This window comes from Ostrea edulis, chromosome 1, assembly GCF_947568905.1.
Source record: "Ostrea edulis chromosome 1, xbOstEdul1.1, whole genome shotgun sequence".
NCBI classification, from domain to species: domain Eukaryota; kingdom Metazoa; phylum Mollusca; class Bivalvia; order Ostreida; family Ostreidae; genus Ostrea; species Ostrea edulis.
In genome coordinates, this window is record NC_079164.1 from 108,602,154 (window position 1) to 108,618,324 (window position 16,171).

At 34.8% G+C, this 16,171-nt stretch overlaps 1 protein-coding gene across 1 annotated transcript in view; it reads left to right on the forward strand.

Moving 5' to 3' along the window:
• LOC125666694 (T-cell immunomodulatory protein-like) overlaps positions 1-12,318 on the forward strand; it is a 29,971-nt gene extending 17,653 nt beyond the window's left edge. The window contains exons 10-17 of the mRNA XM_048899910.2: positions 2,163-2,319; positions 2,491-2,596; positions 2,860-2,903; positions 3,310-3,388; positions 3,665-3,786; positions 4,547-4,629; positions 5,402-5,519; positions 8,507-12,318. Of these exons, the coding sequence (XP_048755867.2) occupies positions 2,163-2,319; positions 2,491-2,596; positions 2,860-2,903; positions 3,310-3,388; positions 3,665-3,786; positions 4,547-4,629; positions 5,402-5,519; positions 8,507-8,566 (769 nt within the window). The 3' untranslated portion in view covers positions 8,567-12,318. The remainder of the gene's footprint in view (positions 1-2,162; positions 2,320-2,490; positions 2,597-2,859; positions 2,904-3,309; positions 3,389-3,664; positions 3,787-4,546; positions 4,630-5,401; positions 5,520-8,506) is intronic.
• The last annotated feature ends 3,853 nt before the right edge of the window (positions 12,319-16,171 follow it).

Here is a 16,171-nt window from a genome sequence, read left to right on the forward strand (position 1 = left end):
TAATGTGTAATTAAGAAGCATTCAGTTCAGATATAAATTCATCAATATTTTTTCCATAATAAACTTTTGCTATTTCATTCATATTGTATTGACACTTTGATGATCAAGTGATAAAACTCCTATATTTACACCCACTTCTGGCCCTGCCTGGGGTTGAACTCATGACCTGCCGAACTAAATCTCCTAGCAGTGTGTGACCAGCGCGTTAGACCACTTGCCCATCTTGGCAAGTAAAAAAAACTTGCTTTCGATGACGATGGAATTCTTGCCACGCTGTCTCACGCTACACGGTCACTGAGAATGGAAATTGGATATATTCATTTGAAGTAAATTTAAGAGGATCAAACAACATACACACTGTATTTGAAATGTTTTATAAAGCAGGAAGATTGCAATGAACTCTAATGCCTCGTTCACACGAAGAAATTAATTCGCATTAAACGTAAGTTAATGCGAATTAAATCTGAACCACGTTCACATGGTGATTTTAATGCGCATTAATTTACTTTGAATTAAAATTTACGTCACGATTTAATGCGAATTAAATTTACTTTGCATAAGCTCCGTGTGAACGCAAAGCGAAGCTAATTGGCATTAAATGTACACGCATGCATAATGGCAAATTTGGGTCACATGCATCATACCCGTGGTCAGCTATACATGTTAGTGTAAGTTTTGTGTGAAAAACTAATCAAAATGATAAAAATCACTAAAAACATGTACAAACAGCATGTCATTGGATAATGTCAGACGTAAATCTGTGCTCTGCATAGGCATACTGAGTAATGCATATAAAAGGAATTGCATTTAAATACGACAAAAATATTTGAGAATAGTGATAGATTCAAATATGATTTTCTTTTTTTATTATTTTAACAAATATGCCGCTCATTGTTAATTTTTTTTATACCATATGATGTCATAGTAGACTTATAATACGTATTAGTAATTAAAATTACGTCACAACAGTAGTCAGCAATATAGACCTTGTGTTTTGAACAATGAATTCTGTATCTACACAATATTCATTAAAATATCTATAAAATAATTTTCAATAATAAAGTCTATCCTTTAATTTAGAGATGCATACAAATTTAATGCGCATTATTTTACTTCGCATTAAATATTACCGCCGTGTGAACACTATTTAATTTGAATTAATTTAATGCGCATTATTTTACTTTGCATCAAATTTAATGCGAAGTAAAATTTAATGCGCATCCGTGTGAACGAGGCATTAAATAAACACACACACATGCACGTTTATGCAGTGTATATATTATACATGTATAGAGGAAAAAAAACTACCTTGATATATATGTATGAGGAATCAATGTATTGTTTCTTTAAATTATGGGGTAACAATGAAAACATGAGGTAATCTCTGCATAATCAACTTCACTGATACAGTATGCAAATTACCCCATGCATCCATTGTTTCTATATTCCCATAATACACACAAGTTAGGCATTCAATCCATAATTAAGGCAAAGCTGATCACAAATGATCAAAGAATGTGTAATGACCCAAATCTGGCCTGGATTTCTAAAAAAAAAAAATCTTAAACTTTAGGTTTTGTAGAAGCTCTTGCAGATTGGAGAGTATTCCATGATCCTCATTTGGAAAAAGGATAGAGGACTTGGCGTATAAAATATTCACATCTGACAGCCAAATCATGAAGCCCTTATTAGTATTATGTTATTGCAATGGGAGAATAAGTCTCATTATGACAGTTGTAAACATTATACAAAATTTACCAGAGGACTTTACCATAGGGAGAGGGTGATCTTAGTTTTTAGGACCTGTGTTGCAATGTGTTTGTAATTAATAAGTCTCATTATGACAGTTGTAAACATTATACAAAATTTGCCAAAGGACTTTACCGTAGGGAGTTTTTAGGACCTGTGTTGCAATATGTTTGTAATTAATATTGCAAGAAAATATGTTCAAACCTTAGAATGCATATGCATTATACAACAGTTAGACACACACTGTGCTTTATACTGGATTATTGATATGATGTAAAACATTGATAAAATCAAGTTTCTTCTTACAAAAAATTTCATAACCCCTTTTTGGATATTCCTCATAATGTTGGAAGAATATTATGTGATATTTACACATGTGCATTACAAATGTGATTTTTTTCATATTTCACAAGGAACACAACCAGAAAGGCTTACATCTTACAGAACATTCCCTGTGAAGGAGCCAGTTGTAACGGCCTGGGTCGGACGTTCAGCATCAGGTGGGACGTGTCGCTGCATCCCAACACAGACCTGGCTGTGTACCCAGCATTCTTTGACTATAGAGAAGATGTACGTACACATTTTTTTTTAAAGTTCTTAATGTGTGACAAAGTTCAGTGGAGTCAAAAAGGAAAGTTTGTCAGAAATTCTGTATACAATATTTTTTAGAGCAGGTATATGTCACTAGATATGAAATTCAACATCATCAATCAAAAATATTCAAGCATATTTTTTCCCCAGGGTATATTAGACATTGTCCTGACGACATACAGTGGGGATAAAAAGTATCATACTCATTTACTGGAGCAAGACTTTTCTGAAGATGCTTATTTTCTCAAAATGATGGGTATGTTGTGATCCTGTTAATCAAATACATTGAGACATTGGATAACTAAGGCCTTTCCTGCAAAAAATTGGATTTTCTTTCATTAATTTCATTAATATAAACAGACATGTCATAAAATATCAAATGCCAAACTTTTATTGTTAATATCATTGATATATTTCATTATGAACATAGTACATAAAGTTCCTGGAGAAACTTCATAATTATGTTATCTATATTTGAAGGCATTTGTATTTTTAATAACGTGGATTTTTCCTTTACAGTTGTTAGTGGACTGTGTTTTGATAATTGTCCAAATGACAGAGAGGTATATCAAACCATTTTGTATTCTAATTTTTACAGATTATTATTTTCATGATATTATTGATATGAAAAGAAAATGTATGTAACTCCTGAAAGATCCTCTTATGTTCTACATGCGTAATCAAATTTGGGATTTTTCTTACTTGGAATCACAGTTCATAAGAGGCTGCTTGAATACTGTAAACATACTTATTTTACTCATGGTACTTATTTATTTCCGCTAAATCCGTGGTCACATAAAATCTGTGTAATTTCATACCAGCAGACTTCATGTAAACCACATGCGACTCGGCGGAATTTCATATCTGAGAACCAAACCAAAACTGATAATCTGCAAAATTATGACTCCGTCGAATTAAATACATCTACAGTACTAAGACTGAATAGCTGCAATTTAATTTTTCTGACAGCCCTATGGAGTAAATCAGTATGGACCAGTTGTAAAGTACACCACACAGAATGTGGAGGGCAATACAATCTCAGGAATAGGTAGGGAACTTTAATTTGTTTGAAAAATAGAAATGATTACCAATTCTTGAAAGGCATAATGAGTTAAAATCTTTTGATCTGCATACAGTACTTGGTCCAGTGGGATCAAACATCTCCTTATGTAGTGATCTACTGACATATTATGAACATACCAAAGGGTCTAGTCTTAGATAGATTGACTTGCATTCTTCTGCATCATCTTAATTACAAGCTTCAAAATATTTGTAAAACGCAGCAGTTGTTTTTTAATGATGAAAATTTTGTGGTTGTATTCAGCTACTCAGATGTCCCAGTCTGCATATACACCCCTGCAACTGCCATTTACTGTTTTTGGACTTGGTCAAACTCCAAACTTTGTGGACAAAATTGAGGCTGGCATCCCAAATCCTCCAGGAACAGTGAGTGCTTTACACAAGAGAAATACCGTATATACTCGCCTATAATTCGGATTTTTTGGAGTTAAATTTTGGTCCAAAACTCTATGTCCGACTTGTAGGAGTGTCCTAAGAAGATTAGTATTTTTCTGGACGGCGTAATGTATAGCTTAGTATTTTTTAAAAAACAAAAACATGGACGAAATAAACAAAATAGTAACTGTTTAATTTGTTAAGAATAAAGAGTGAAATATCGATGTCATATCCCAAAATATTATTGGAACACAGATAATTACATAAGAGATATGAAATTGATTTGTGGGGGGAAAATATCAAATATTGGCGCATTTCTCAAAATATCATTTGAAACACAGGTAAAAACATTAGAGCATTGATTTGAAATTGTCAACCGATTCTTGAAAAAAGTTAGACCGACTTATAAATGGGTCAATGGCAATTCCCTCCAAAATAACCTAAAAACTATACAACCAACTTATACGCGAATCGACTTATAGGCAAGTATATATGGTAAATCAATATTCACTAAAAAGAAAACAACTTAGCACCCAATGTCCCATTGGCAATGTACATCTGAAGTTGTGTTACGCTGAGTTCAGATTGTAGGTAATCAACTTTATTGCCTTGGCCCAACACACAGGGGCTAAGCCCGTTATGGGCCCGAACTCTGTGATACCATGGTATCACAGAGTTTGGGCCCAAAACGGGCTTAGCCCCTGTGGCCCAACACAATATAAAAAAACACAATGTATTTCTTTTCTTACAGAGTATACGAAAAAAGTCCTGGTCATCCATAGTTCCAAACTCACAGCTTATAGTCATTCCATATCCCAATGATAAACCAAACAGGTAGGATTCCATCTAGTGGACATTATAGTGAGTGTCTTGACCGATACATATTGGTACAGTGCAAATGATGTTTTTTTTCTTGTTTTGGTCAAATTAAAAAATTAACCAAAACTAAAAGCATTTAGATATTCATTCATATAGATTATAGGTAATTGTAATTATGTAAAAATGAAAATTTGCCAGAAATAGTACTCTGACATTTCAAACTTTCTTTTTTAAAAAGAATTTGCCAGATATATTTCCAACGCCAACATTTACCCAATATACTGTAAAAGAGGTTCAAGTTTCACGTTTCTTTATTCACTCAAACCAACAATACGTGGTACATGAGGTCAAGTACATGTGATACATTCTAATGGGAAAAGAGATACAGGGAAGAGAGACACAAACATAATCATGTTCACACAAGGAAAGAAAAGAAGGAAGCGAGAGAGAGAAAAAATTAGATTTTATGTATGAGTTATGGAGGGCAGACTAAATTGTATATTTTTGTTATATAACAAATATAGGTTTCTCAATTTTTTAATACTTGTAGTTGACATTATTTCAGAAAATTTAACCACATTTGGATTTGTACAATACTTTGAATGTAAAAATTGTTTTCTTATGGCACACATTGATTTACATTCTAAAATAAAATGAAACTCGTCTGCAATTTGACCTGAATTACAAAGTGTACAAAATATGTTAACATAAATCAATTCTGAGACCTGACATAGAACCATGATTACAATTATTGTTATATCAGTTCAATGCTTTATATTTGTAACAGCTGGAAGAACAAGCTATATGTGACCCCCAGTCGTATGGTCATGCTGACTGGGGCTACTTTACTCGGGACATGCGGATTTATAGCTGGACTGGTGGGAATTCTGCACTGGAGAGAAAAGGTAACAGTGATCGTTGAGCACACTAAGGCCAAAATGAAATATATGTGTGTTTCTGGTTTCCTACATTTTTGCAACCAACCCTAGAAAATGTATATAGAAAATTAAAATTAAAATTTGCAATTTTCAAACTAAAATTTTTTTCTTTTTGCGTTCAAGTTTTTCTGGTTTACATTTTGACTACTATTAATTTTTAAAATGTTTGAAAAGTAATCGTAATATATATAGACATGTATTCAAAGTCTATCAAAAACTAAGATTTCAAATAAAATGTTTCAGTAAAGTAAAATACTTTACCTACCTACCCTACCTAATTTTTGGGGGAGTGAAATAGGAAACACACATATACTTTATTTTGGCCAAATTTTTCTGCATATATGACTAGTATTGCTGTTGAATTATATCCATTACTCAACTTCATTACAATCTTAACCTCAACATGACCCTAATTTTGTCATGATCCTAACTCTGTCCTGGTCCCAACTCTGTCATGATCCCAACTCTGTCATGACCTTAGCTGTGTCATGATCCCAACTCTGTCATGATCCCAACTCTGTCATGACCTTAGCTCTGTCATGATCCCAACTCTGTCATGACCTTAGCTGTGTCATGATCCCAACTCTGTCATGATCCCAACTCTGTCATGATCTTAAATCTGTCATGATCCCAACTCTGTCGTGATCCCAACTCTGTCATGACCTTAGCTGTGTCATGATCCCAACTCTGTCATGATCCCAACTCTGTCATGACCTTAGCTGTGTCATGATCCTAACTCTGTCATGATCCCAACTCTGTCATGACCTTAGCTCTGTCATGATCCCAACTCTGTCATGACCTTAGCTGTGTCATGATCCTAACTCTGTCATGATCCCAACTCTGTCATGATCTTAAATCTGTCATGATCCCAACTCTGTCATGACCTTAGCTGTGTCATGATCCTAACTCTGTCATGATCCCAACTCTGTCATGACCTTAGCTGTGTCATGATCCTAACTCTGTCATGATCCCAACTCTGTCATGACCTTAGCTGTGTCATGATCCTAACTCTGTCATGATCCCAACTCTGTCATAATCCCAGCTCTGTCATGATCCCAACTCTGTCATGACCTTAGCTGTGTCATGATCCTAACTCTGTCATGATCCCAACTCTGTCGTGATCCCAACTCTGTCATGATCTTAACTCTGTCATGATTCTAATTCTGTCATGATCCTAACTCTGTCGTGATCCCAACTCTGTCGTGATCCCAACTCTGTCATGATCTTAACTCTGTCATGATCCTAATTCTGTCATGATCCTAACTCTGCCGTGGCCCTAGCTGTGTCAAGTTCCCAACTCCATTATTACCTCAACTGTCATGATGCATATTCTGTCACTGTTAGGAAACTCTGTGTTGTTTGTTAATGATATTCTACAAACTTTCAAGCATATTATTCAATAAAAACCCTCAATGACTCAAAACAGCTAATATTTACATTTAATAGATTATTTGCATTCATGATGAATTATCAATAATTACTTAGTTCTCTTCTTCTAAGCCAGATCTCAGACATCAGTGGGCACACACAGATGTTGAAAATCAAGTGCTTAAATTTTGTCATGGTTATGTAAAGTGCTTTTATGAAGTAAAGTAGAGTTTTTGAAAAAAAGCTTAATTTTGATGAGAAAGTGCTTGAATTTTCTTTCAGGTGCTCTGAAGTGAAGATCTAAATTAGATGAAAAACAAACATTTGTTGCAGTTTCATATTAATCTGGGAAAACATTGTCCCTGGTTTTAATCTAGAGTACTAAATCCTTTCAATATCATGTCAATAAGTTCAGTTTTTAAGTATGGTAAGCCCAGATGAAAATAAGCAATATGATGTTGCAATAAATTTAGAATAAAGAAGAAAAAGAAATATAAAAGGTTTTAAAATTGAACATGCAGGAGTATGACCCACAATTATTACAGAATGCATGCACTGAAGTAATGGTGGAAAAAGTTATTTGTTAGTTATGAATGTTAAATATTTATTTAGATGAAATGAGGACAATAAATGCAACTCTATGAGGATTTTATCACAATGACTCACAGTAACTCTCTAGGTGGCAGTGTTGCTTTCATTGGATAACTGTCTAGGTGGTAGTGTTGCTTTCATTGGATAACTCTCTAGGTGGCAGTGTTGCTTTCATTGGATAACTCTCTAGGTGGCAGTGTTGCTGTCATTGGATAACTCTCTAGGTGGCAGTGTTGCTTTCATTGGATATTGACAATGCATGCATGATATTGGTTCAAAAAAGAGCAATTGGAGTTTGTTTATTCTTTTAATGTTGATTTTAATCACTATTTAAAAAGAATTAAAGAGGTTGGGTATAAATAGATAATAGGGTATGATAAATTAGACAATTTATGAAATTCTGTTTTACTTTTATTTGAGCTCTGTAGTTATTAGTGATTGGCCTGTGTGTGAGTCTGTGCATTGGCAGTTTTTGGAATCTTTTTCTTTTCTTTTTTTGGGCTATTCTTGCACCTAAATTGAAAATTTATACAGGAATTTATATCAGTGGGTTACAAATTTAGTTTGAGTTTGGGATTTCTTGACTTTTTGAAAGAGTTACAGACCTTGAACTAAGCAAATTTCAGGGATTTGATAGTTTTCCTGACTTTTTTGTCTAACCCCCCCCCCAGCAACTATTGATGAACTTATATCAATGAGTTACAGATCAATTGAGCTGAGTTCGGGCTTTGCTGACCTCTTTTGGAAAGAGCTATAGACCTTGAACTTAACAAATAATGCCACAAAGCCTGACCCTTTGTGATGCTCGCCATCACGATGAGACTAGTAAATATTGCTCATGATGAAAAGTAATCAGGATTGCATTGAACATGAATATTATACATTTGAACATTCATTTTTCAGAAATTAAAACCATCTTGACATATTATGACTTCCTCAACATGGATATGATATTTTGTGTGTTTGAATTGATAAGATGCTTGCATGTATTTTAGGTTGAGGACAAAAAAGAAAGGCTACAAGAAGCACACAAATTCCATTTTGATGCAATGTAAAGAATTTCTGACCTTGATATCGGACAAGAACCAGTGCATAATATGGCAGTAATTTCAAGGATCAAGGTCAATCTCGCCTGTGATAAAAGTGCAATTCTTTTTGTTGATCTCTTAGTTTTCATATTTGTGTCTCCTGTTAAATCACAATACCTGTAGAGATTTATCTGAGCACTTCTTCATATGCATATTATTTAATGTATGGATGACGAGTAATTTGGCTTGTGTCTTGTAAGTTATGGGGGGAAAAGGGGAATTATTGATAAATAATACAAAATTAATACAGGCCCTATGAGTTCTATGCATGTATATGAGTACCTTTACTGTATGTGAACACAAATTGCTCTTTAAAACATACAGAATCTCAGGTTTGTGTATTTTGATAAGTTACAGGGTATAAAAGTTATCGTAGAATACACTCAGTGTCTCCAACATAGAAAAGGTGATGCAATAATAATGCCTACTTTTTAAAATCAAGGCCACATTCATTTCTACATGTTTCCATCAACTGCATTTGTAGGTTTTTTGAAAGTTGGCAAACTATGAAAATAAACAAAAGTATATACAGTGAAACTTCTCTAAACCGGCCGGCTCTCGGACCGGAAAAAACAGCCGGTTTAGAGGGATGGCCGGTATACCGAGAATTTAGCAATTATAGACATTTTATCTCAATATTCACAAAGTAGGTACTGTTCACCTTGATCTGGTGATCTATGATCAATTATCGGTGGAGATTAAATTAGTCCGCTTGTACCTAAAGATAATTATGAATTACAAGAAATATTATCGCTGAAATCATCTAATTTTAAACTGAAAATCCAGAACAGGATACATAAAGAAAACACAGAGGCCTATTATTGGAATTCGTCTTACCTATAAAAACTCTGTTTACATTCATCGCTTATGTCATTAACAATTTTGTTTTGACGTTTTTAAAAAGTACAGTAGTAAATACGAAATTGTAATTTGAATATTTCTTTGGAATTTTAAGTCTATGGAAACCAAGAAAATTAATATATCTTTTAATAATTATCATTAACAGTCATGGGTTTGTTCTTTTATTAACTACCGCTTATATCCATACGAAAGTATGGTGAAACAATATGGCGTTTGATAGGGTATTCATTCAATAATTTCCCAACTGTGTTTTACATTTTGTACAGAATTTGGAAGGGTCTCTTGGATTAGCTAAGTGTCAATTAACACCCTTGACAGCACAGGTAAACAATAGAAATTAAAGAGGCCACTAGTGTTTTTCACACCTCCAATGGATAATTTCATACCTGGCCAGTCATACCAGGTCAGTCAATTTGCACACCTGGATGATCTTAATTAACCTTTGGCCAAGATTTTCTTGTCTTCAAAAAGTGGCCAGTATGTTAAGGGTAAATTACACATGTTTGTTAACAAATGTACTTTAAAAAGTGGCCGATGTCCGGTTTTCAGGGGTGGCCGGTTTTGTAAGACTTTCTTTGTAAGGAAATGTTAAGATTTCTGCCGGGACTTTGAAAATCGGCCGATATTCAGGGAGAACCGGTATTCTGAGGGGCCGGTTTGGAGAAGTTTCACTGTAGTTTGAAGCTGAAATAAAACATTTCAGTTTTAAAATTTAAAAATGCAAATTTGATGAAGTTTTTATTTGTGATCTATTATATGTAGCAGATACGAAATGTCTTTTGTCGTTGACGTATGTTTTTTATATACATGTACCTGGTACATTGACTAATTTTTTTTTGGGGGGGGGGGATTTTTGGTTGCAGCATTAACAAAGCTACTTCATAGTTTTTTAGGTCACCTGATTCACTCAGGTGACCCATTGTCGTTGGTCTTCGTCCGTTAACAATTTTACATTTTTAACTTCTTCTTGAAAACTACAAGTCCAATTATTACCATTTTTGGTGTGAAGCATCTCTAGGATAAGAGGAATATAAATTATGAGATTTATGACATTATTACCCCAGGGGTTTCATGGGCAGAGCCATATATGCTATAAAAAAGCCATATTTTCAAAAATCTTCTCTACTCCCACACATGGGAGAAAAACTAAATGCATGGTTATGATTATGGTTATGATGTCCATGAAGCTCTCTATCAAAATTGTGAAATTCATGGCCCCTTGGGCCAGGGGTTCAGGCCCTACTGGGCTAGGGTGGGGCCAATATGGCCATATGGTGAAAATGTAATAAATCTTAGAAAATCTTCTTCTCTACTCCCATATATATTTGAGAAAAATTAAATGCATGATTATGATGTCCATGAAGCTTTCTACCTAAATTGTAAAATTCATGACTCCTGGGTCAGGGGTTCAGGCCCTAGGGCAAGGCTAATATGACCATATACATGTAGTGAAAATGTATTAAATCTTAGAAAATCTTCTTCTTTACTCCCATATATATTTGAGGGAAAACAATAAATGCATGATTATGATGTCCATGGAGCTCTCTACTAAATTGTTAAATTCATGGCTCCTGGTTCAGAGGTTCAGGCCTTTGGACAGGGCCAATTTGGCCACTTAATGAAATGTATATGGATTGTTAAAATGATTTATATACTTCAAACTTCCATTTTTCCTTCTTCTGTAATTGAATAGGATTGTGTATATTTTAAAAGATTCTAAACATGTGCACAAAAGACTCCATATTGAGGCTTAAATGCAAATTATATGAGACACCCTGTATGGGCTATGATACTCAGGTGACTGTTAAGGCTTGTAGGCCTCTTGTTTTATCACCATGTAGTTCGATACACAAATAGATATTTTATCCTAGTGTTTAGAATTTTTTTTGTTTATTTACTACTTCTTGCATATGCATGTAGTTTTTGAAGTATGTACCTAATGAAAAAATGTAAAATTCATTTTGCTTGGCCTGGATTAAGTAAACTTTAAATGTTATTCGAATTTTATGTACCACACCTCCACAAATAAGATTGTTGTGGAGAAATATGTTGTGCACCTTGTGCATTTTAGCATTTTTGCAAAATAGGATCTCATGAGTTTGTATCCTTTTATATATGCATGTATATATAGTACATTGTAATAGCAATTGTTTTTGCAAATGGTACAATGCCAACATTATTATGTTATTGGTAATTTACAAAACAATGTGTTATGAAATGAATAGCAGACATTTACTTGGGTCCGGGGACATTAGATGAGCAGACATTTACCTGGGTCCGGGCCATTAGATGAGCAGACATTTACCTGGGTCCGGTCCGGGCAATTAGATGAGCAGACATTTACCTGGGTCCGGGCCATTAGATGAACTCACTTTTGAGTCTCAGTCTCACTTTTTCACCTCTATGTTCCTTCTATAAAAGTGAGATTTAAATTAAAAGTGATTAGGTCTAAGTTTTCTGGCTTTGTTTACCATAAAGCTGCTGTGTTTAATTCTCTGAAATTTTTCATATATAAACATACACATGTACACAGAGAAATGTATGCAATACATGTACAACCATGTTAAATTCATGTGAAATGTGACATTGGATTTGGTTTGAAAGTGTTGTTCTTGTTCACAGCTAATCTTACCAAGGTATAAAAACGTTTACTGTGTGAGAATGTGGTTCATTGACATTTTGTACTCTAAGTATATGTCCTATGAAATCCAGCAAATGTACATAGTATTTGTACATAAGTAGAGTAATGTATTATGATAACACAATTTGGGTTTGTTACTATTGTGATTTACTTTATAGTGCTATTTATGTTTGACTTGGTGCTGGAATCATTCCAAAATAAAGACATTAAGACAATATATATCCTTTCATGTGGGCGGATTACTGCATGCTTAAATACCCCAGGGTTATGCCTTTCTCAGATTTTAGTATTCAGGACAGCATGAAGGGCACTGGGATTTGAGTATCTAGTTGCAAACGTAGGTGTTTTTGGACTTTCCAAAGGCATGAAAGTAACTCTGATGTGACCCCGTGACTTATGTCTTATCATAATCCCATCGACGAAATCGAATATTTATTCATTGACGACGTCTGTGATACTTCAACAGTTCCGATATACGTTTCTTTCCACAGGCATCTGAAGTATGGATACACATGTACTACTACCCCCCCCCCCCCCCTTCTGATTTTTTCCCCTTCGAAATGTACCGATTCCCAGTTTTGATTTATGTAAACGTTTCACGCTCTTTGCAAGCTTTAGATATTGACCTTCTACCGGTATCATAAAAATACACATGTAAAATTGCAAGCTTTAGAGATTGACCTTCTACCGGTATCATAAAAATACACATGTAAAAATCAAGGGTGGGGGGTGTAGTATCTATACTTCAGGTGGCTGTGTTTCTTTCCTGGACATTTTCCCCGCAGTTCAAGAATTTGGTTTGTGTAATCCCCAATACCCCCCAAAGAACACCTAACTCTGCTGTAAAGTGCACTACATAACACAAGATACCCTGCAAAGGATATTCGGGTTGTCTCTGTCATAAATTAGCATTGCTTAACTTATAGGTTAGGTCACGTGGGGTCGCAACTGGAAACCAAAGGTGTAGAATGAAGTGTAAATCGAGGGGGTGCTTGACTTCAACGATATGTAAAACCCTTCCTAGTGCACAGGGTGATCCGTATTGACAGATCCCTCCAGATAATTGAAGAAATGTGTCCACACCATCGAACATGTCGAATGAAGCTAATACTTCACCTGCCCGCCAACCATTAGGAGCTGTAAATAGCTTTGAAGAAAACAAATATGCACGAATCCTTCAATTATAAAATGTAAACGGAACAACTCCTTTACTAAGCAGGGGTTGTAAATCAAGGTGTCAATAGCACGTCTTGTTTCACACCCGTTACTAATGTCACTAACAAGAATTTGATTCCATGTCATTGAAGAACAAAAAGTAATTACCATATGTTCCACTAATGCTTTCATATGCGATGGTAACTCACTGGTAGTTAAGAAGTACTTTGGATAAGGTGACTTTATTGTGTTGGTAAGATGTCTAAAACCTCAGGAGATGACTTGGGCAGGCTGCTTAGGCGCGGTTCTGCTAGAAGCCGTTTGCTAGGCTTGAACAATGTCAGGATGGAAATGCGAGAGTGGATTAAAACCATCAGCCGAAACAGGCAAGTCGTTTTCTAGAAAATGTGTCTAGTAATAATACAAAACAGTGGCCGATCTAGAGCACGGGGATTGCCCTTCTCATATTAATCGAAACGGGTTAATTTCGGGGCTGTAAACCTCCTTCAGGGCCGGAAAATAAAATAAAGTATCATCTGAAGTGGTAACGCCCCTCCCTTTTCAAAATTTTCAGGATCTGCACTTGTAAAAGTTTGCTGCGTATAGACCACATGCGCGGATCTAGAGGGGGGGGGGGGGTCGGACCCCCCCCCCCCCCCTGGAATTTGCAAAGATAAAAAAAATTACAATATAACGATTTATAAGAAAAATGAGTTATATCACTGGTTCGATTTTGTGAAAAGGTTCACCCCCCCCCCTGGAAAAAATTTCTGGATCCGCGCCTGGACCAGAAACCATACACAGTAAATACCATTTTGATAGCCTCTCCCAGGCACGTAGACTGAGAGGGGCGGTTGCTCACTTTTTCGACAACATTCATTTTCCGTTATTTTTGTATGCAAAGTTAGTTATTTTCACGTTCAAAGTAAAATACATTGAGGGACCACCATTATGGGGCAAAATAGGATTTAAATTTTTTAAATTAAATTTTGGTTGTAAAGAAATTTTTACGCATCTTTTTCGCCCCTCTCCCCTCCCCCTCCCCCTGTAGTTTTTGAAAAACGATACTACGTTCTTCTCTCTGATTTAAATGGTTCTGGATACTTATAAGATGCGACAATAGGCACAAACAACTCATTGCACCGTGGATTTTAAAACTACTCAGAGGGTGCTAGGATAATATTCACAGTGGAATTTAATCAATATTTCATAATCACTTTATTCTCATAAAAAAACCCATTATATACAATACAAATCAGCACATACGCATTTAGTAAACCTCTTTATCAACATGGAAGTTGGACTTTGTCCTTAATATAACTTATAAATTTACTTAATTTTAACAACAAAATTTTATCTGTTGAGTTAATGAGGTTATATTCAAATACATGTATATTAGAATTTTTAAGTGATATGTTTCAGATAAACATAATTTTCTCATGTGTGCAACATCAACATTACTACATTTTAAAAGATAGTGATATTCATCTCCAATTTCGCCAAAATCGCACGTTTTCTTTCACTCGTGGAATATTATGCCATCTGCCAGTTTCAATTGGTAGTTTGACATTACAACATCTATATTTACATAATATTTTTGCGGGGTTTTTTTTTTTTTGGAGGTGTATGAGATAACTTTCTAAATTCAGAATTGTTTTTAAAATTCTATATATAGTTGATTGCTTTAGGCGAAATAAAAATATCGCTCTGCCATATCTTTACAAATTGACCATACAATATTTCATAAACGGTATACTTAGTATTTGGTAACCATTTTACACTAGGGAATGTACGAGACAACCAAATATAGGAAAATCCACATTCGTCAAGGATAACTTTTTACACATTTCATCCAAGATGTTCAGGTTACTTTATGTAAAGAGAGTATAATTTACGAAAATCTATAGGAATCATTTAAAAGAAAGGGAACAAATTACATGTAGTCGGTAAATGAAAGGGTTGCAACGAGAACGAAAGGATAATTACGTGAAGCAAGGGCATCAAAGAGTACTATCCTCAACACATGCATAAAAACCAAATTAAAAGAGGTTATCACATAAAAAGGAGGAGCTATATCGCGAATGAAAGGTTAATAAAGCAGAGTTAAACTTGTAAGAGTGCATTTAACAGCGTAATGACATGAAACAAAGGCTTGATAGGCCTAACGCAAAACAAAGGCTTCTTAACGCAAAACAAAGGCTTAATAACGCAAAACAAAGGCGTAATAACGCAAAACAAAGGCGTAATAACGCAAACCAAACCAAAGGCTTAATAACGCAAAACAAAGGCGTAATAACGCGAAACAAAGGCGTAATAACACAAAACAAAGGCGTAATAACGCGAAACAAAGGCTTAATAACGCAAAACAAAGGCTTAATAACACAAAACAAAGGCGTAATAACACAAAACAAAGGCGTAATAACGCAAAACAAAGGCGTAATAACGCGAAACAAAGGCTTAATAACGGGAAACAAAGGCTTAATAATGCAAAACAAAGGCTTAATAATGCAAAACAAAGTCGTGATAACACAAAACAAAGGCTTAATAATGCAAAACAAAGGCGTAATAACACAAAACAAAGGGTTAATAACACAAAACAAAGGCTTAATAACGCAAAACAAAGGCGTAATAACGCAAAACAAAGGCGTAATAACGCAAAACAAAGGCGTAATAACGCAAACCAAAACAAAGGCTTAATAACGTAAAACAAAGGCGTAATAACACAAAACAAAGGCTTAATAACGAAAAACAAAGGCGTAATAACACAAAACAGAGGCTTCATAACACAAAACAAAGGTTTAATAACGCAAAACAAAGACGTAATAACACAAAACACAGGCTTCATAACGCAAAACAAAGGCGTAATAACACAAAACAAAGGCTTCATAACACAAAACAAAGGCTTAATAACGCAA